Raw genomic sequence first — 21,632 nt, 5'->3', positions numbered from 1 at the left:
ACCGTAATTTTTCAGAGCTCTGTTGAAATCGTGGTCAGGGGCAATCTGTGTTTATACCAGCTGCCAAATGTCGGTGGCCCAAATTACCAAGTTGGCGAACTGAATGCTCGAAAACGCTTAGATCACAGATGCTACGGAGGGAATAGCTTAGCCGTCAATCTGGCTGTATTTTATTCAATATCAATACTTGTACGAGTGCGAAAAAGAGAAGAAAATTGCGTATATACACAGCTCGAACACCGGCATTCAAAATTAAAGGTACTCGCGAGTCGCGTTTTGGCAATCGAACGACATACCCACAAATCCTACTCTCCGGTCACCGGTCTATATATCCAATAATTTTGTCAACGACATATGTAAGATTGAAATTCATATCGTGAGTAAAAGATTCGCAGCGCGCGCAGATTTTTGGTGGTTTGCCAAACGTCTGTGAGCCAGAGTATCGGCCGTAGCTGCGTTGTAATACTGCACGCACCTTATAGGTATACACCCGTGATGTTGCATGAAACATTGACATTCATTAAGGTGTGACATGTACAGCGATTACATAGCATCGCGCAAATACTTATACGATATACAGAGAAAAAGAGATTTATGTTTTTACATACTATTTCCTTTCACATGCAGTCGCTTCCCCGCCTACTGACATTGCAATTCACCAAAGTCTGGGAATAGATTTATATTTTTCCCCACTATTTCGGCGTCTATAGCTAGCCGCTTAAACCAACATGCGAAAATATACGGAACCTGGGTTTTCCCGCGAATTGACGTAATAGCTATGGGCGTTTTCACGACTCAACGCCAGCGCATCGTAGGTGTCCGTATGTAACGTTGTAAATTTGATTTTCATTACGTAGAGGAATATATAGCGGGTATGCGACTTACTTGATTCCAGCGTGTCATCGCAGGGTTACGGATTGTACCTCTCCGTACGTGTATACGTAACAACCGGGGTCTTGAGCCGACATCGTCTGTATAAGAAATTTGCGCCCAGTCCGTCGACACCCGATGTGTACAACGTCTCCGAAACTTGTTTAAGCGATCGAGAAACTCACCCTTTGCGAAATGTCTCAGAGGTCGCGGGTTTATTATAAGCATGGAATTTCTCTCTCGATGCAGCGAGGCGCAGAGACGCTGCCGCTGGAGCGGTTGCAGTGCTTTCTGGGTGTCATGATATGAAAAATTTCGCGTGATAAATAAGAAGAAGAAGAATGACGGGGGCGGATGAAGGCGAGGAACGAAAAGTGTGCAACCTTAACACCGTTCTATTTCTTCCGATGCATCACACCACAGCGTAGGTAGGTAGGGTGTAATATAGTTTTGGTGTGACGCAAGATGGCGACGACGCACGAGTGGAGGGAGAGGCGTCGGGACGCCGGCCGTCTTTGACTACGTCGCCTGGGGCTGGCTCGCAGAACCGTTCCAACTTCCACCGCGGTCGCAGCCATCATTGTGGGTCAAGTTTCCGAAAAAGCGAAAGAAAAAAAAACGCCCCAAGGAAAACATAGCAGTCACTCTCGAAACTATCGATATCCCTCCCCCCCGCCCCGGTCGGTTTGACAGCAGCACGTGCCGATCGTTTTTTAACAGTAACGGAAAGTAATAATCGATAAAGAAACTAAACTCAACGTCTGCAACAGTCGATCAACGATACAGAGCAAAAATGGTTTACGAAAGCGACTTCTACACGACCCGGCGTCCTTATTCTCGCCCGCTGGTATCCTCCTACACCGTCACGGTCAGTAAATTGCATTTGACATCATCAAACTATTGAAAACTCAGACTGCCTCAGTGAGAAAGAAAGAGAGAGAGAGAGAGAGAAAGTGGCGGAAGAGTGTGACCATGGAAGGGCAGATGGATATAGGAGTATCATTAATTAAGGGGTGGCTCGAGAGAGAACGATAGAAATTGGAATGGAAAAAATGAGAGAGAAAGAGTAACTAACAACCATATATATGCATATATATATACTAAGCCGAGTGTCGTTATTTACAACTAACACGTCATGGTATGTCGATACCGGAGTCAAAGATGCTGCTGAGCACATTTCTAACTGCACGACGGGAACGGAAGATTCGTATAAAAAAAAAATGATTGAAGTTGGGTATTTGATCAAAATTTATACTTGGCCCTCCTATATTATGTTATGATTGAAACGACGCTTTCATGCACTATCAGAAAAGAAAGAAACAATACCCATGATTCTTTGGTACCATCTATACAGACTGGATAATTTTTATCGAAATTATGCGAACAAAGCAGCATCTTTGACTTGGAATATTGTAAACTTGCGACACGCTTGAAAGTCTTAAATCGATGACCACAATTGTTTATTCCGAATCAAATCTTTGACGATCGATGAACGGATCGATGTGAGAAATGTCCGCGGTGACTACAGAGCGGTATGTACTCACATGGCCAGGCAATCCCTTGCCAAAGTCAATGTAGATTTGATTCGGAACAACTCCTTTCACAGTCTTAACTTCCACACTTTACTCCTACTTTACTTATACCGCGAATTTATACATATAACACACACGCGGCGTCTCAGACAAATCCTTGCTGTGGGACTCTGATTGAACGGTCACAGAAAGTGCACGTAAATATGATTCGCGGCTGTGATTTCCACGATCACCTGGAAGTCCTTGTGATCTACTGTGCAGAAGCATGCGTTCCTCGATGGAATATGAACGACGAGGAAAGCTTGACTTTCACAGTCGCCCGTGCAAGTAAACGAAGAGCATTCCTATTCGAGTTTCCGCTGTAAACGAAATTGCTTTATATAAATAATTTCGAGAGGGTACTCGGGTCGCAGGTTGTCCTATTCATAGCTGAGCGCCCATTTTCCGGGTCCGAGAAGCGTTAAACTTAGATATGCCGGAGCCGAGAAAATGTCTTTGATCCAAGTCTCGAAAGATGAATGTTAGCGTGGTATAGGTATTCATCGCTCGAGCCGACTAGGCGTTAAAAGAATTCGGATATTCCGTTTAGAGCTCATGATCAGGCGGCGTCGAGGTTCTTTCCTGCAGCAAAGTTTAACAAACGCTAAAAAAATAAAAATAAAACGAGAAGCCAGAAGGATGAATCTCTCGAGGCATAAATAGAATCGTTGAGATTAGTGGAGAGGAAAAAAGGAAAATGATTTAAATTCATGTTTCCTCCTTTCATTAGAAGTGGTCTGAATTCGTTGGAATGAAAAAGTTGGCGTCGTCGCACGGGGCACGAGCCCTCGACGATTGTGCTGCAGCACCTTTAGAAATCTAGCAATTTCGCGAAGGCCAGAAGGAATTCTCGCACGATATCGCGTATAACTATAACTTATAAGCAGAGAACGCGGAGGATGGGCGGCGGGATGGGGTAGCGGAGATGCAGAGATCGTCGGGTGTTGCGTTACGCTGCCCTAATTTAGACGCGCGTAGTCCCGACACTTACTTCCCTTCCCTTCTCTTCTCTTCTTCGCTCTTTTCCCTTACCTTGCCGATTCTCCGCTTCGCTCCGCCGCCCCCACTACGCCTCAGAGTTTATTCTTTCCTATATTCCATACGTTCGCGTTCAAAGCGAAACTCCGGTGGTAGGGTAGGCACCGGTCGGACCGGCCAACAATACGAAATATGCACGCGTAGACCGTGTAAACCGTGCAAGTTAGCCGCACGCAGGCGCGCGTGATTACTCGAAAAGCAGCATAGGTATTGTATTATATATATATAATATATATATTACATATATATATAAGATTTTTCACGACCAGCAGAGAGACGTGCCAACTTTTCATTTCTGCGATAACTTGGCCGACAAGTAACATTTCTTTTTCACCCAACTGTCTGTCTCGGTATATACCTATAGGCATAGGTATAAACATCATTTGTTGATTTATTACAGCACCATGAGATTAAGTAATTATTTTACATGTATGTACAATTACCTTACTGCAAGCGTATAATTAAGGGAAGAGTGTGGTGTGGAAGTGAAGACGTCGAAAGGAGGAGGAGAAGGAGGAGGAGGAGGAGAAGGAGGAGAAGGAAATGGCGGGTTCCGAAACAGTCGATGAAGACTCATACAACATAGTCCTGAGGGAGCGGCGAATTGGTTGAAATTGAAACGAAAAGAGAAAAAGAGGAAATAACGCGGAAACGAATGAATACCTGAGTAAAGAAACGAGTATACGCGACATGAGGTGTTTAACGATGTTAGGAATGAAATTCCGACTTACAGAAGCGGGAGTTGTTCCCGTGGGAGAAGGTGCCGTTCGTCCCGCGGCCGTCTCTGGTGCCCGAGCCGTTTACCGTCTGGGGTCGCAAAAAACAGGATCCCCAGAAAGAGTTTTACCAGTACGCGACCCTGAAGGATAAGGAGGGCACCGTGCGTGGAAGGGACCGAGCGAAGGAGGATCACACGAGACAGCTCATCGACGGAGGCACGATATCCAAGGCCGGCCTCGACGCCGCCGCCGAGCTGGCGGCGAAGGGACACGTTTTTGAAAAGGGCATCCTGTCGAGGCAGCCGGGCGCCGAGAGGCACGCGTCCACCCCGGCGACCGGGAGGACCAAGATCCTGATGGCGCTTCAGAAGCCATCCTGGTATCGGTTCTGAGCTTCGCCGCGCCCCTCTATCTCCTCTGGGAGTTTTCACTTAATTTCAGTTTTTGCTCATTATCATTTTTTCGACACCGGGCATACGTAGTTTGATAAGCGACAACGACTAGCTCCCAGGGTTGCAGATTAAGTGTAATGTTAGATTTTACGTGTTCTTATAACTGGTTATTATGCAAGAAGGTAGCAGAAGGAGAGACAAATAATTATCACAACCGCTCTGCGCACGCTTATTATTTTATTAAACTGTACGAAAAGTTACAACGCTTGTAGACCTATAGGTATATACCTCACGGTAATTTACGTAGGCTGTTTCCGAAAAACTCGCACTCGGCACGTCAAGTATTATTATAATTTGTACCGCAACATGAAATCCTCAACCAAATTGCATTTTAGCGAAAGACATAATCTGTATTTTGTTCTTGGTTTCCGCCTATCATATCATACTCGCTTTCCATTATTGTTATTTTCAATCAATTATTATTGTTGCTCCATAATGTACGAATATCGTAGGTATAATTGAACAATAAACGATGTATGAATAATTTCTACACGTGTCTTTACATGTATATTCTCGTTTGTCTGTGTTACAAATTTTCTACAGTATAGAGATAAGAATTAGCATTTGGGCATCAGCGGCGAATAGGACTCCACCCCTGCGACCTTTCACCCGTAGGTTTTTCTTTCTTATCTTTTTTTTCCACAATCTGAGACGTCGTGATAGATTCTTGAAACAGTAGCTCACCCTCGTATAAGATCCGCGCGTACACAACGCCTACCAAGGCAATAATAATTAATTGTGCAGTTGGCAAGGTAGTCGAGATAATTACACAACCGAAACTACGTACGTGGTCATATAACTCATTCATTATACATTATACAACGACACATGTCCCAATTATTTCATCAATAGAACGTATTTATCATCTGCGTACCGCGGGCATACACCACATACACACATGCATACGAATTCTGATATATATATATATATATATATAATCGTATGTATGTAATATATATGCATACCTTTAAACGTTTATAAATGAATGTGTATGTGTATGTGTCACACTGTACATAACAAATGATATTGGCCTGCACGTTGTGTGTCTACAAATAAACATATCGAATATGGGTATGCGTAACAACAATCGACATAAATCAATTGTTTCATATAAGAAGTCCCTACCGATTCAACTAACCAATTCCGATGTACAATATACTTCCTTCGCAATATCTCTGTACCTTATATCAATACAGCTATAGTTACTCGCTCCAATTTTTGACGGAGGAGGATCATTCATTCTGAACATACAAATAAAAAACTTGCAAAGAACATCGGTAATCGGTTGTTTCGGGTCGCGTAAAAACCTTTTTTGACCGACGAATACGCGAAAAATCGAGTGTACGCCAAAATTAATTCTTCGTTTCGAAGAAAAGAATCCCTATCATATTGCTATGCGATTTTAGCACATATCTCGAAGTTCGTCGACCTCGAAGATCGTTTTCTAATCGTATCTGCAAACGTTTCGTACTAAGTCTTTCCTGGCATCCACGTGTACCTATAACCTGTTCGGTATCATCCCACCCGCGCAATTCCTCAATTCAGTGATTCAAATTTGTTACATTACAATGATTATCAGACAGTCGGTAGCAGCAATTAGCTTGGATATCCAGCAACGCGTACAACGAATTCGTCAAAAGTTGGATCCCGTATCGCATAGCAGTACGTACCACACCTAAAACATTCATATCTATGACGCACCATGCACCTGCAGCTCCCCCCCCCTCCCCCCCCCAAATCCGCAAACTATTCGGGCACAGAGCCAACCTCGCCTGATTCCGCCGAGGTGCTCGATGGCATATCATACCTACCTAAAATCGTACCCGGGTACCCGAAACCTGGCTGCGTCGTAGGCGAGCGAAGCAGCTTATAAACGAATAAATATAGATAAATAAATATAGTTGTTGAGAAACGTACGTGATATATATATATATATATATATATTATATTATATATACATGTATAACATGTACTACATATACATATATATATATATATGCTGTATATGTATATATAATATGCACACACGTAAAAATCGATGTCCGAATATAGTACTATGATTATGCATTTATCACGTATATAGGTATACGTAAATTATATCTACTACAAATGAGATGAGGAGATGAATGTTTTTGACAATTGACAAAAGAAAAAAAAAAATCTTTTAAAAAAGAGAGAGAGAGAGAGGAAAGGCCCGGATAAAATTGGCGTGCCTCAGCGACGAACTGGTTGGTTTTCCAATACGTTGTTCGCCTTGTGTAATCCGAATCTAGACACCCCGGCACTACGTGGTGCGCGACCTACCGGAAATCGGTGGCAGGACCGCCCAGGAGCAGTACAGCTACTCGTACAGCAACACGAGCTCGGCGAGCACCTCCGCTGGGGAGCCGCGATCCCGGCCCCAGCGAACCACCTACAACCAGGAGCACGTCGTCAAAAGGGAGAGCGGCCCCTACGGCAGCTACTCGACGGAGAGGTCGAGCAGCTCTTCGACCGGCGGCGGCCCCGGCGGTTATCGCTCCACCTACGATTCCCACACCTCGGGTCGCCTACCCGGCGGCACAACCTACCGTCACTACTCCTACCGAGTCTAACCCTCCAAAGCTCCTCGACCCGAACCTCATCGTCATCGTCATAGTCCTCCTCCTCCTCCTCCTCCTCCTCCTCCTCCTCCTCCTCCTCCTCCTCCTCCTCCTCCTCCTCCTCCTCCTCCTCCTCCTCCGCATACCCCCCGCAATTTGCCGATGCCGTAAAACACTCGCCGCTTTTATCTCCCTCGCACCTCCCTTTCCGCCATCATCCCCCCCCCCCCCCCTCACAATTCCCAGGCGTTCGAACTCACTCACAGTAACCAAATGCAGGATCCAAACGTTAGTTCGTACCTACTTACGCACCTTCGATTATTGTTAGGCGGAATGAGATCTCGATTGTACAGTTGCCAATTGAAATACATGGCAATTGGATATGAAATATAGAAGAGAAGGGACAACCTTGTATACGTAACGTTTGATGCGGCAACTGGTACTTTTGGTGAGGTCGAGATTAAAAATTCATCCTGAACCGCACTGACCGTGGCTATTTGATTTCAAGATATTATTGTACTTACTTGTACGCACACATGAATACTACTGACCAACTTAACCCTCGATATCTGATCCTCTGAAAAAATCATTTATTCAAATAAGCACACCGACTACGGTGTCAGTTATTTTAATTCTTCGCTGCATTTAGATGGATCAAGAGCAGAAAAAAAAGAACAGAATAAATTGGTAGAACTTAACGTGATCGTAGGGTCGTTGTAAATCGTAGAAAATAAAAATAATTAACACTGGCACAAGGATATCGCAGCTCATCATCCCGCTAGAATAATGTAAACGTACAATTATTAACAAATCTTTTAGTCGCTATATTTACACGCATGTACGCCTCCATTCCTCGAGCTCGAGAATAAAAATCGACGATAGTATAGAACATAACCGTCAAGCAGAAAAAAATTGCCGAAAAATAACAACCTAAACACTATTAGACACGTCACGTATTGTTAACTAACGAAAGCAGAGTCGATGAAATGAATAAAAAATGAGAATGAAAAAAAAAAAATAAATAAATAAAAAACAAAAAAAAAAAAAACGTAGTGCGATTAATACCTATAAAAATAGAGTGCGAGCAGAGTAACAAAGTGTGCAAACTGCTTGGAACCGGGTGAATGACGAATCCATTACGCTTTACACGATTAACACATGAGCCCGGTAAAATGCGTTGACGAACTTTCATTTTAACCCTGATAACGTCACCTAACTATAGACACACAACGGGGAAAATTGGCCAACTAGGATGGAAGTGTAGTTTTCGCAGTGTTATGTAATGCATACGTAGGGAAAGAGAGAGAAAAAAAATACTATACACATTATAAACCTGTTGCCTTCTTCACTGTGATTGTCTTCTCGTTTCGACGTACATTTTTCACCTTCGGTAGACGGTGACTGGAATCTGTCAAAGGGTGCACTACTTATACGTAGTGGGTATACCACTGGCCCCTTCCACTCCACGCACGGTGTATCATATATATAGGTACATACTATACGAGCAGCACACGCTCCGCATGCCCGTAGAGCGAAGTAAAACCGAGATGGAATTATAGCTCGATGGATAAATTAAAACTGACAACGAGTGAAAACTAGCTAACCCTGTATTTATTTGTATCTATATTGTCTCCCATGTGATCCTCGCCCTTGACCGCCGCCGCCGGGGTAACGCAAATTCCACCGTTACGAATCTGCATCGATATCTTGATCGACCCAACGTACGCAGGGCCCTACAGTACTACCTCTTTCCTCCGTCATTCAGGTGAGCAATATTCGTTAATCTAATCTAACCATTGAAAGAAAACCTCGATAAACTGTATTCGCGTCGTCGTAATCACGATGGATGCTATTAATAACGAGCAGTAAATCCAAAACCCAAGAACGAATGAAAGCGTGACGCTGTTTGCCGACTAACAATAAGCGATAAACCATGCTTCAAATTCGGTGGATCGTTAACGAACTTCTTTAAATAAAACTCAGGAGAGGCTTGTTAGGTTAGTTATTCGCTAACATTCGGGTACATGTGGAATCTGCAGAGACGTGCGCCGCAAAGCAGCTAACCGCTTGTAATTCGCCACGAGGGTGTGATTCCCTGTATGTATGATGTATAACCGTAGCACCCCGTTAAAGCATCTTTGCAAGATGACGCATAATTAGCCAAGGCTTACAAGTTTCCGGCGCTACTCGCTTGTAATTCACACCTACACGCATAGACAAGCCTCGAAGCACATTGCGGCGAACAACACGTACATAGAATTAAAGGAATCTATCACCAGGTGAGGTCGTATCCTCATATGCCGTACGTGGCGCACAAACGGCTAGTGACATTTGTCCACACGCCGATACACACCGTCTACCACACCGGGACACCGATACCGATCAGGATTCACTCGCGGGTCAGGCCGAGCGTTTTGGCCGCCGAATACAACAGGATACGGGACCTTCCGAGGTCCTCGAGCACCTCCTACACCGAGAGATACCTCAACTCGAAAGACAGCATCGTAAGTTACAATCAATCAAAAATCTGCGCACATTTTACACCTACTCGCACGCAGCGTATATCCACCTACCTACCCACAAACGTCCCACGTCCTACGGTCAGGAGTCTCGGAATACGGAGGGTGCGGACATTGGCGAATTGTCATACATGTATATATATATATATAAGACTGCGTAGGGTTAGTCTAGGTCGGTGAAGCGATAAAGAGATTCTCTTCTTTCTCCAGCTCTTCGACGACGAGGCCAGGCAGATACGCGCCAAGGCCGACGCCCTGCTTCGCCGCATCCACGTCTTCGTCCCCCGTCTGCCGGCGAGGTAACGTGTCACTGGATTTATTATCGCCTTTTTTCACAAGGGACTTTGGTTCCTTCCTTTCGCGTCGACCGCCGTAATTCATGCGCACCTACGTTGTTCTTGCAGCGATTTCCACGAAGACATCGTGCCGCTCGAGCGTCTGCGTAGCGACGACTACATCCGCCGACTTCTCGGCGCTCGCAAGAACGTCCAGAAGGAGATGGAGCTCGCGCCCTGGTACACCGTCCCCGAACAGCGCAACCTCGGCAAGGGTAATCTCGCCTGCGTCCAGTACGTCGGAGGGAGGCCCCACTCCCGCAGGAGGCCCTACTTCAAGGTCGCCGACCTCAAGCCCAACGACATTCTGAACGACGTCAATCTACTCAGCTTCTACAGCAAGAATCGGCAGGCCGCAGCTTACGCCTGTGAGTAGCCCTGCCGGGGAGGTTGAACGACGATCAATCGCCGACAACCAAATCCCGTCAAGTCTGTAGCTCGCCTATTTTATTCGATCCGCGGCGTGTTCTCCGGATCTTTCCGAAAATCGAACACCAGATGCCTGTGTACAGAGGAAGAAAGTCTTTCTGTACTCGTGTGTGCCTTCATGGTTTGTGATTGACGTTGATTCTCGGTGCGAATAAAATAGGCGAACTGCGTTGACGATACACAACACTACACCAACGACACGTGGATAGAAAAATAAGATTCACAATCAGTGAGAGAGACCGAGAGAGTGAAAGACAGAATGAATTTTTGCAACTCCATACAACAATTTCTCAATATACGGCACACGCATACTTGCAGCGCACACGTACACATGATGTGCATACATTTATATGTACGATTATGTACGTAATACGTAGTTATTTTTGTTTTTTGTAGTTTCTTAGACGTAATTACGATTGAATGTTTCCCGTTTGACTTTTCTTGTCTTTGAGCGTGACATGTGTACGGTTTGCAAGGTACCACCTATACCTACGGCGATGCAAGATTGCATAGTATAGACAAGCGCACATTTGAGAGTATAAAAGGGATGAAGTGGAAAAGAAATGGCAGCTGATGGAGGAAAGAGGGAGAGGGCGAGGGAGAGGGAGAATAAAAGAAAACACGGCCTCGTGACGCCGTAAACTGTGTGGATATTTGGTTTTTGTCATCTTGCATTTTTTTGTATGAATATTTTTTGTGTTGCTGTGTAATTTGTTATACCTCTATTCATACACCTCTGTCTCTTACTGTGTCTAATTGTAGAGTGATAAAACGAAACGTTAAATTGTGTCTAAACAGCAAAAAAAAAAAAAAAAAAAACATGAAAAAAATGAAAAGAATTACTATACGCTAAAAGAAAAATTGTAATAGAAAATGACGCGCAACGAATGCCGTGCAGGGAACTGTCATTTCGTCGTAATTCAGCCCCCGTTGTATACGAATTTCACAGTCGGTATACGTAGAACAATAGTCGCCACCAGGTTTCGTGACAATTATATTCATATTTCCTCTCGGCCCGCGTAACCCGCAGGCACGCTTATCGTACGTCGATGGGACATAATATTTAGGCAACGTTTCAACAGATACCGCGGAAAATCGACTTATCGCCGCTTGTTCATTGAGGGGGAGGGGAAAAATCGTACCGGAGAGTGAAAGCTTGCATTATCTGACCGGTGAATCTGTGCAATAACTATTGTTTAGGTATACCGCACGTCTGTAAGCGAGGTGATCAGGTGATATCAGATCAGGGCACACGGGTGACACTTTTGGGGATAAAATAGCAGTGGATCGAGCGATATTTTGAACGTTTCAGGCCAGGGATGGAGAGAGCGTGTCCCCGAGCTGAACGAAGGTCCCGCTAAGTTGAAATCGGAAGAGGAAGCTCCCTTGCCCGAGCTGACGGAGGACTAGAACCACATCCTTGCCAATTCCATACCAAGACGACCGATCGAACATTATTTATCACATACGAAATTAGATTCTTTTCTATATAATAGCAGACAGTCGGCTGCCATATTCATACCTGCAAACTCGCATTATAAATACGTATATACAGAGGGATCATAATTCAGCGTATGCTCAGGACATCTGTAATGAATTTCTCGACGTAAAACTTCAACTTCGGCCAAGTATTCAAGTTACACGATACCCGTCATTGGATCGATGATTCCAACCGCGATTTTATCCCTCGAGGAAATTTCACCGCGATATATTCTCAATACCCTGCATACCTAAATGAAGATTACGTACGCACACGATACGAGATGACTGTAATACTTGCCCATGTTGTGTGAATTCGATAGAACTTTGGTTGAAAACGAAATGAAAATAAAAAAATTACATTTAAAAACAGCCCAACATTACACTGGTTTCTTTAAATTGACATTGAATTCAATGTGTGACGATGTCATGTGTCTGCCTGCACGTATGAGTATCTCTCTATACCTATGTACCTATGCTTCGAGGTAAGCCTTTTTTTATCTGCGTATCTTTGTGTCGTTTTATTGTCAGCAGTACCTAACATGCGTCCGTTTATCAATATTTAGTAGTCACTTGTTGGTGTGTGATAACGTCGTTCAAAGTTGATTAATATTAGTCCTGACTATCGTTCGTATTATTTATATTATGCACAAACGTTTTTACTAATTGCACCGTTATTACATTCACATTTCCTCCTCACAGTTGTTAGTAATTATTCGCATATCCGCAATCACGTTGCAATTCCGTACGATTATATTCTCATATAAACTGGTACCTATTGTTTAATTTCTCATGTATATTTATTAATAACTTGTCATTAATCGTAGTTGGCGCTTCAATAAAACATTATATTCACATTATCAAACGTCGCTTACAAAACCAAAGATACGGGCTGCCTTGTGACTATAATCACTTGACTCGTTTGTACCCAGAAGTAGTTAGTCGCACAGGATCAAGGGGAAAGAGAAAACTGGAACGAAGGAATACCCTTATAATTCACTGACTATTCGAAGGCTGCACTTTTATACGCGCATCTTGCCCCCTTCGTAACGTTTTGTGTGTTAGAGAATGATTCTTGCAACTTATGTCACCAATTAATATCAACCATAACTCGTTACCTAATTGTACCGTAACACATAACATATAATTGTCGTACGTATTTTCACAGCTCCCGTAAGTCCCCTCACCGACAGAGAACAGCGAAAGGGTTAGTATAGACACTTGTACACGCGGCATCCTCAATTACGTAAATCTTGCCCCAGCATTACCAAGGTAATGCTCTGCGTAGCGCTCAAGTGTCAAAATGGCGAATAGACACCAGACTGCTACGCGAAATAGTGACCTTGGTGATTCTGAGGTCGTTTGCGAGACAATAGACGTGACAATAGAATGTAGTTGATGTCCTTCTGTCTGTTGGATTTCAGCACGAGCGGTTGAACCCGAATGGAAGCCGACGCCGACGCCGGCGCCGCCACAGAATGCTGCATGTAAGTGTGTCCGAACGTAAAACCAATGTCCAGTCCCCAGAACATAGAATCTGAATGAATTAATAGTAATTCCCGCCAGGCTCGATTCCCCTTCGAGTGTGTCCCGTTCTCGGTTTTCCCAATTCTCTATGTTTTTTAGCTCCTCCTCCGCCAGAGCCCGAGGAACCTGTCGTCGAGAAGAAGAAGGAAAAGAAGGAGAAGAAGGAGAAGAAGAAGGAGAAACAGGGTAATTCCAAGTCCCGCAGCTTCCAGCGACTTCGGTCAACTTCATTGAACCTTATTTTCTCGCCCACATGTCAAATCCCTTGTCAATGTCAAACCGTGATTAACAGTGGATAGAGAATTGATATTTGTGGATCGCCCGGACCGACTGGTCGTATCGTTAGTTCAATGATACGTGTATACATGTTTCCTTGAATGTAAAGATCGTAATTTTCGCACTGTAACGTGCGTTCCTCAGAAAATTGTCCAAACGCTCCGCAGCATTTTAAAATGTATCCACGGGCATGACGACGTAAGAATGTTGAAGATGAAGAACTAAACGCAACCCGCACCGCACGTACGCATTTTTCTTACCACTATTTATGGACACTGCACATACACGCACGTAGGAATCTATGAAGTACAGGTATCCACGGACATGCTGTAAAAGTACACGACCACCACCATACCCCCCATACGATTGTAAACAAAGGCTTGATGTTAATAAGACGGTTTACTGTGTTATATGCAGATAGGATGACAGCCGCCGAGGAGGAGGCAGCGTTGAAAAGGGCCGAGGAATTCCTAGCGAAGCAAGCCGAGGAGGCTAGGTGAGTAAGAGACTAGGAAAGAATGGCAAATGATAACCAGGTACCCTTGCGAAAGTGATTCGCCAGTCTCTGGACAATAACGACATGACCGTGAATCCGGCAGAATCGAGGCGGAAAGGAAGCTGGCAGCTGAACAGGAGCGTCTCAGGCTGGAGCAAGAGGCAGAGGAGGCAAGGATCGCTCTGGAGAGGGCGCAGGAGGAGGCGGAGGCCGAGAGGAAACTTGAGGAGGCGAGACTCGAGGCCGAGCGGCTGGAGGCCGAGAGGATAGCTCACGAAGAAAGGTGCGTCGGATTCGTATAATATCGGCTTGAACTTCCCAATAAACAGAGGCTTGCCTTGGCTCGGTGTTACGAATGACTTATAACGAGACACGGCTGCGCGCGGCACGTTTTCTCAGTTTTTTAAACGACAAGATCTGCACGCCTCGGCAAGCAATTATGGGCAACCGATTGTTGCTGACGTGTGACAATTTTGCGCAGATTGGCACTCGAAGAGGCTGAAATTGCTGCAGCCGAAGCGGAGCAGGAGAGACTCAGACTCCTAAAGGCGACCGAGGAGGAACACAAGAAGCAACAGGAGGAAGAACGCTTGGCCGCGGAGGCCGCGGCGGCCGCAGCGGAGGCTTTGGCCGCGGAAGAGGCTCAGCTGGCTCAGGAAGCTCTCGACGAGGCCCAGCGAACCCAGCAGGAACAGGAGGAGCAGCAGGACGAGACAATCGTCGATGAGGAGCCTCAGGTAAATCAATATAAAGAAGCTCGCTCGGCTTACAATTAGCGGGGTTAAAGTGATTGATTGATTCTTTGGGAGGCGTTTACACGATGATATTCACGATCTTCCTTCGCATTTTGTCTGCTGCAGATCGACGAGGTTCCCGCTAGCGCGGATGACGAGGCCAACGCCGGCGCCGACACGTTTGTCGAGGAGCCGACCGACGCCGAGGGTGGCGACAGCAAACCGGAAGAAGATCCGATCGTCGATAACGACGTGCCGCAGATCGAGGAGGTCACTTCTGGCGCGGAGGATATTTGGGGCGACAAAGAGGACGCGTAATCCTCGAGGTAATCGCGGCTCGAACGAAGAAAGAATAAAAATCGAATGTTCCTCTCCGGCTACTCACAGCTCCTACCCGCAATCGTGTAACCACCTCGAACGTATTAATATACAGTATGCATATACATATAGTTTTATACACCTAATACATTAATACCGTAGACGTATCTACGCATGTATAGAATATATTATACAACTCGTTGACTATAGTTTATCTTAATTTTCTTCTCCTCAGAATTGAACAATTTCATAATACCTATCCAATGTACAATGACAACGAGCATTCATTATTAAATAGGGATCGTTGTACGCGCGTGCGTTCATGAAAAACATCACAATATTGGGACGAATCACCGTTTACGACGTGTAAACAGTTCAAATTCTAACCTCGGAACATATTTCACCGTGTATAATATCATAACAATTATGGGCGATCGTTTATTATAACCATATAGACGTGAAATGATCGCTTCGTCGACCGTCTCGATTTGTGGAAGGGCGCGAGGTGATCAATTTTACAATTAATAATAGTACCCACGTTGGACCACCAACAAATCATAGAAGAATCAGAGAGGTGTGATAACCTCACACGCAAATTGTACAATCAACGCGATTTCTGTCCTTTACGTATTATGTAATATATTTCATTATATTATTTAAAAAAAAGGGACGTGAAACGCGAACGCACAAATTACGCACACAGATACAAAAATTCTACTCATCATACGTATACTACATATACCTATACTTATGTTGCAACCAATATAAATGTGTATTGTCATGATATTTTATCTATTTTTGATGTATTTTATCCACGACTCAACAATATACGTGACAGTGTTTGGATGCCGAGTGTTTCAATTATACAACGAATCAGTCACTCCTCATCCTTTTTCACGAATCGTACTTTCTTCGATTTCCCGCCAATCCCTGAACTACGAGTAGCTCTTGAGTGAGGTGTCGGTATTTCGATCGAAAAAAAGAACAAGGAGATGAATTTATGGCGAACCAAGCGATTCGAGCCTTCGTCGCTCGCGCGAGAGTGAATTTCTTTTGCCCTATGATAACTTGCAGTCCGAGGAATAACGGACAGCGCGTCGCGTTTCTCTCCTCCCTTATCGATAGAACTTTTCGTTTTCCTTCGACTTGGTACGAGGAGCGTGCTGGGTTTGCCCGTCCGGAGTTTCATTTTCGTTGGAACTCGTATTGATCCGAGTATTTATAGACCTGTAATTAAGGTTCGCGAATTGATCACGGTGGAAATATTGATACAAGTCATCACGGCTCGACGCGCTAATAAGTATCTAAAAATATATTCGCGGTCAAAGTTTCCACCAACCAAATTGCGTGTATTTTAAGTCGCACGCGATTCTCACACAAGTTCCAGGTCTTGATACGGCGTCGACGCTTATTTTCCATTGATATACGTGAACATCTGCATCCCAGAGTTGACCTCCATGCGTACACAGACGACGATGTTTGTCGCCGGGATAAATTGGTTCGAGATGATAACACCCGATAATCCTGTCAGGGGATCCATTTAACTAAGATCGTTTCATTTCCAACGGCGAACATCTGGTGTTGCACCTAATAGGTAGATATGCGGCTATGCTCACAATGACTCGGTCGTTTGATGACATGTCGGAAGACCAGGTAGACAGAGAGAATAAAAGAGCAGATTTCACTCAATAGTGGAGGAAAAAAGGTACACATCAGATTATTTGGTGAAACGTACTTCGTAAAATAGTAAAACACGGAATTCACTGTAGAACGAGTGAAAACCATTGTGATGTGAGAAGAGTAAAATCTGCTACATTTATGGTCAAAAATGTAGTTACCGTGAGTTTTTTTTTTTTTTTTTTACCAAAAACCGTGATTTGTCCGTCTTTTCGTGCAATTTTCAGTAAAACCGGCTTCTTTTTCTTCTCCCTGTGCAGCTCAAGCTTATAACAACGAGATAGAATATAGCACCTAGAATACAGAAGCACCTTAATACTTGAATGAAACACCTGACTTGGAGATTACAAGGAAAGTTTGCTGATCTGGAATCGCAACAGTATTCGTGAGAATCGAGGCGACACATTGTCAGTAAAAGTCCAGGGTACGGCTGCGGTTTGTCACGTGTCGACGGCACGTGACAACGGTCACGTGCGGACGGGTGTACCCTGTGTCGCGTTTCGGGTGCAAAACCCGTTTAAAAATCATTTCTAATTTATACAATTTCACTTATTGTTAGACGGAATATGCGAGATAAAAAGGATACAACAAAGAACGAGACAACTTGCGAGAAGAACGAAGAGCGGGCTGTAACGTAGAATGGAATTAGGACAAGCTGCAGGACTTGCGCGACTCGTCATGGACCATGGTATATATTCGCGAAATTGTTGAAAAGAAAGGCGCTCTCCGGTTGCGAGAATTGACGTCACAGGGGAACGAGCAAACCTAGATAAAATATCTCACATTAATCGCCTCCGTCTCGTTGCGTTCGTCCGGATCTTGGGATCATCGCTATTTGACAGATACACCCAACAAACTTGAAAGGGTGTGTATACGAGCGTTACTTGTCGGCATAAGGTATACAACAGCATGCACGATATGTAAAGTATATATACATGGGTGGGCAAAGTTTTTCAACGTTCAAGGTCAAACGTCTGCGGGTCTGTCTTGCGTCGGACAGAAACTACCGCGTAGGTATGGTACCGGTAACCGTACGTAGCCGCATTAACGATTTATCGCCCGGCTAGCTACGATATGGATTATAGGTTCACTCCCGCGGCCCGAAACACAGAAGGATGTTCGCGGTGCTGTCGACATTCCCGGCCAATAGATAATTAAACTCACTATCGTGAAGCTATCTGTAACGGATGAGTGCGTGATGATCCTACAATAAAGCACGTACCATGACCTTCAACCACGTCCAATACAAAAGGGACGATCATGAAAATTTGTTCCACGGTCTACTGATGAAAGACGATTGGCGAATTTTTCACCACTATACTGAAACTTGTAGGTAATTGAGAGAGCGCAGTTTCGCTGGACTAAACGGGATGGTATTCAATGCGTGACGGTAACGACATACAGCTGAATTGTAATAGTACGAGCATAGCCGAAGCAGAGGGAGAGAAGTTCAGAAACGGTGGGTGTGACAGTATTTTGACTATTGCTTTCTTTGACGGATTGCAAGAAAAAGCTACAGCAACGGATACCTTTTCTGTGTGCACATCGCTCGTTGCACCCCGATTGGATTGAAAATCATCGCGTGCGGCTCTGGTGGGGCGAGGGTGGAAGGGGTGAAAGGGAAGGACGGCACACAATACAGCACGATAGATTACGTTCAGGGTGGTCGGCCGCACTGACGTCACTGGGGTTTCTGGCGCCGCCGCTGTGGAATGACGTCACTATCGGGGTTGTTTGGAGAAAACCGTGGAGGGGGAATTGATGGGAGGGTTGAGGGGGAGGGACGAACACGTGCGGCCGCCTCGAGCCCGCGCGACGACGCTGTTGCCCGATGAGAGATAGAGATTTTTCCTTTCGCTTCGATAGTAGCCAAACTGAACGGAATGGGGAAAAGATAAGAAACGAGTGGTGTGATATTTTCGTCCGCACGGTTCTCTTTTTTCTCTAACAGATAGAAAAACACTCCCCTCGCCTCCTGCTGGTATCGCGCCCCAGACTCGTCAGTGTATTTACACGTAGCTTTAAGACGGGTAGGAATTTTCTCTGACCCCAGAGACGGGGAATGCGAATATAATACGAGAGGGAAAACCTGTTCGCACGTCAGCCGGGTGCTAAACAAGTCGTATATACCTCGTCAATGTATCTACGTAGATGCTTGGGTCTGTTATAATATACCTACTTGATGACTCGGGAAAGACGAGATAGTTCGAACCTACGCTCGTAATTGTGATCATGCGTATAATATGCACGTATGCACACACACACGTACGATAGGTGAGATGAAAATAAAATATGTACCAACGGTTGCGCAACATCATCAACCCGGTCGGGATGATGGATGGGCGTACAAGGTTTCGCGTCAATCTGTGCGATCGCGAGCATCGCGAATCGCTAAGGGAGCCTGCGAGACGTCGAAAATCGGATCACCCTCCCCCCCCCCCTGCCTCTGCCGTCGGTAGTTTGGAGGCCGGCCGGTCGTCTTCTGAAGTTTCGTTCTCCGGACGCTCGCCGCTTAAACGTCGAAATTCGTTCAGAAGTTGATCGTGTCGTCACGTCCCCAACGGTGCAAGCACGGCGGCATTGATTTCCCTGCCCCGCCGCCTACGGAGGCCAGGATGTCTGCGCAAGCGACCCGCGAACCCCCTCCTGGAACACGTTCCAAGAGCGTGACTCGCGCCCGGATCTATTCCTGCTGGAGCGAGAAGTCTAAAAATTCTCTCCTCCTGGCGTTACACACAAAATGCTACACGTACAAGCGCGCCTTATGTCTATAATACGCACGCTTTAAGCACTGCGTATTTATAATAGGAACGACGCGCTCTAGGAGTAGGTATGATATGATATGGATCATTTATCCCCACATTACAGCTGGACGCGCTGGATCTTATTCCAGAGTCTTCGTGACCGCTCGCAACTCTCGAGTGTTATGCAATCATATGCATGCCTGTAGGAATGTCAACGCGCTTCTAGAACTCCGCAGCCCGGATTTTCCGGTCCGTTGCATCAACTTTGCACTCCGGATGTTCCGGCCCGCAGGGTGTTGCACCAGCTATGAAAAGGAGGGAAGGGGATCGAGGGAAGGAAAGAGAAGGAAGACGCAGGCTTGTCGGTGTGGAGCCAAATGGCCGCGTAGACGGTACTACACATGGACGCGGATAGTTATGCAGGCCGTGTGTATGGGCAATCGATAATATCCTCCGTGGACGAAAATACTCTTTGGTCGTTCATAGCTTACAGCTGACAGGTTTACCATACCATATACCAACGAACGAACGAACGATGGAACAAACGAACACCTCACCTATACAATATCCGCGACTATAGAAAAGCAGCAGCCGCGTTGGCAAAGCTTTTCTGATCGTTTGAATAATTTCGTCGCTCCGCAACACCTATTGATGTTCAAATTTAATCAATCACACTGAGTCTCGATCCCCTCTCTACCCCCCCCCCCCCCCCCTCCCATATAACGCAACGCTGTTGTACGAGGGGATGTTTTTCTCTCCCTTCAATATTACCCGGTTGGCTGTGATAATGTCCGTAGCCGAGTTATCCCTTCAACAGTTCCATAAAATATTTGCGATAATCATATTACTGCTGTTTCGTTTTGTTTTTCTTTTCCTTTTTCTGCAAGTTTCGGGGACACGTGTAAGAAGCATGCGGACGATGATTATATTCGCAACGCAGCCACGAGCGGTAATCGATCCTGTTAAATTGCAAAAGAAATTTATTCTGGTCAACGACGAGTGTCGAGAGACGCAAAGGAAGTCTGTAGAGTATATAGGGAGTGTAATCTCGGGATTTGAAGGCGAAGGTCAACCGGGGAGGAGGAGAAAAAGAAAGAGACAGAGAGAGGGAGAGGGAGAGGTAGAGGGAGAGAGGAGCGAAAAAATCGGAGAAAAGATTCTGCTGCAAATACACGCTGCTGTCCCCGACTGCACACGTGTACCTACAGCAATAAGGCCGTACGCAAGTACATACGGCGCGAGTGATTAAAATCTTGAGCATTGTCGGATGACAGATCGGGAAAGATATGATATCAGCATTGACGCACGAAGAGCTCAATCTTTTGCGTAAATGGTAAATCTTCGGCGTATTCTCCACGACATCTGCACACCTACTCTCCGGCGCGTTCAAACATGAAACGTGTATATTGTAGCATAATATATGTATACATGTATAATATACATACATAACTACATCAGAATGAAGTGATAACTGTGTGCTAGTTTTAAAGCCGGATGATTAATTGTTCCAACGTGCATTGCATAGTTATTTATAGTTCCAGCGTTATTTTGCGCGAAATACTATAAAGCTGGAATGTTAATTCATTTCTTAATCCCTGGGCAATAGATGTCGCGAAAATAATCCCTGGTAATTTTTCACCCTGACGTTATATCATTTGGCGTAATATTACGACTGTGGTGAAAAACTGTACCTAAAAGACGCTGGAACTACGAATGCAGAATTTCACAGCGAATTTCTTCTTTGCAGTATATTTATCGAAGAATGTATAACTATTTGGGGAAGATTTAGGTACAGAAGAGTCCGCGGCGTGGTCAAAATATATTTATAAAGCCCCTGAAAACTTACTCGACGTACCTTGATTTCTC

At 45.0% G+C, this 21,632-nt stretch overlaps 1 protein-coding gene across 6 annotated transcripts; it reads left to right on the top strand.

Moving 5' to 3' along the window:
* Positions 1–1,401: 1,401 nt before the first annotated feature.
* On the top strand, positions 1,402–15,602 carry LOC124414171 (uncharacterized abhydrolase domain-containing protein DDB_G0269086-like). 6 transcript variants are annotated; one of them, XM_046895128.1, is made up of 12 exons: positions 1,404–1,738; positions 8,962–8,997; positions 9,512–9,736; positions 9,962–10,050; positions 10,156–10,454; positions 13,163–13,201; positions 13,419–13,481; positions 13,621–13,707; positions 14,215–14,293; positions 14,397–14,576; positions 14,775–15,030; positions 15,154–15,602. In XM_046895128.1, the coding sequence occupies exons 1-12, from the start codon at positions 1,664–1,666 to the stop codon at positions 15,343–15,345; spliced, it is 1,620 nt and encodes a 539-aa protein (XP_046751084.1). In that variant the 5' UTR covers positions 1,404–1,663; the 3' UTR covers positions 15,346–15,602. The 6 variants fall into 6 exon arrangements, with proteins under 6 accessions (XP_046751088.1, XP_046751089.1, XP_046751084.1 ...); XM_046895132.1 differs by lacking the exon at positions 9,512–9,736 and having other exon boundaries at positions 1,402–1,738; XM_046895129.1 differs by lacking the exon at positions 8,962–8,997.
* Positions 15,603–21,632: the final 6,030 nt, after the last annotated feature.

The sequence above is a fragment of the Diprion similis genome, chromosome 13 (assembly GCF_021155765.1).
Source record: "Diprion similis isolate iyDipSimi1 chromosome 13, iyDipSimi1.1, whole genome shotgun sequence".
NCBI lineage: Eukaryota > Metazoa > Arthropoda > Insecta > Hymenoptera > Diprionidae > Diprion > Diprion similis.
This window is presented reverse-complemented; position numbering and strand designations above follow the sequence as displayed.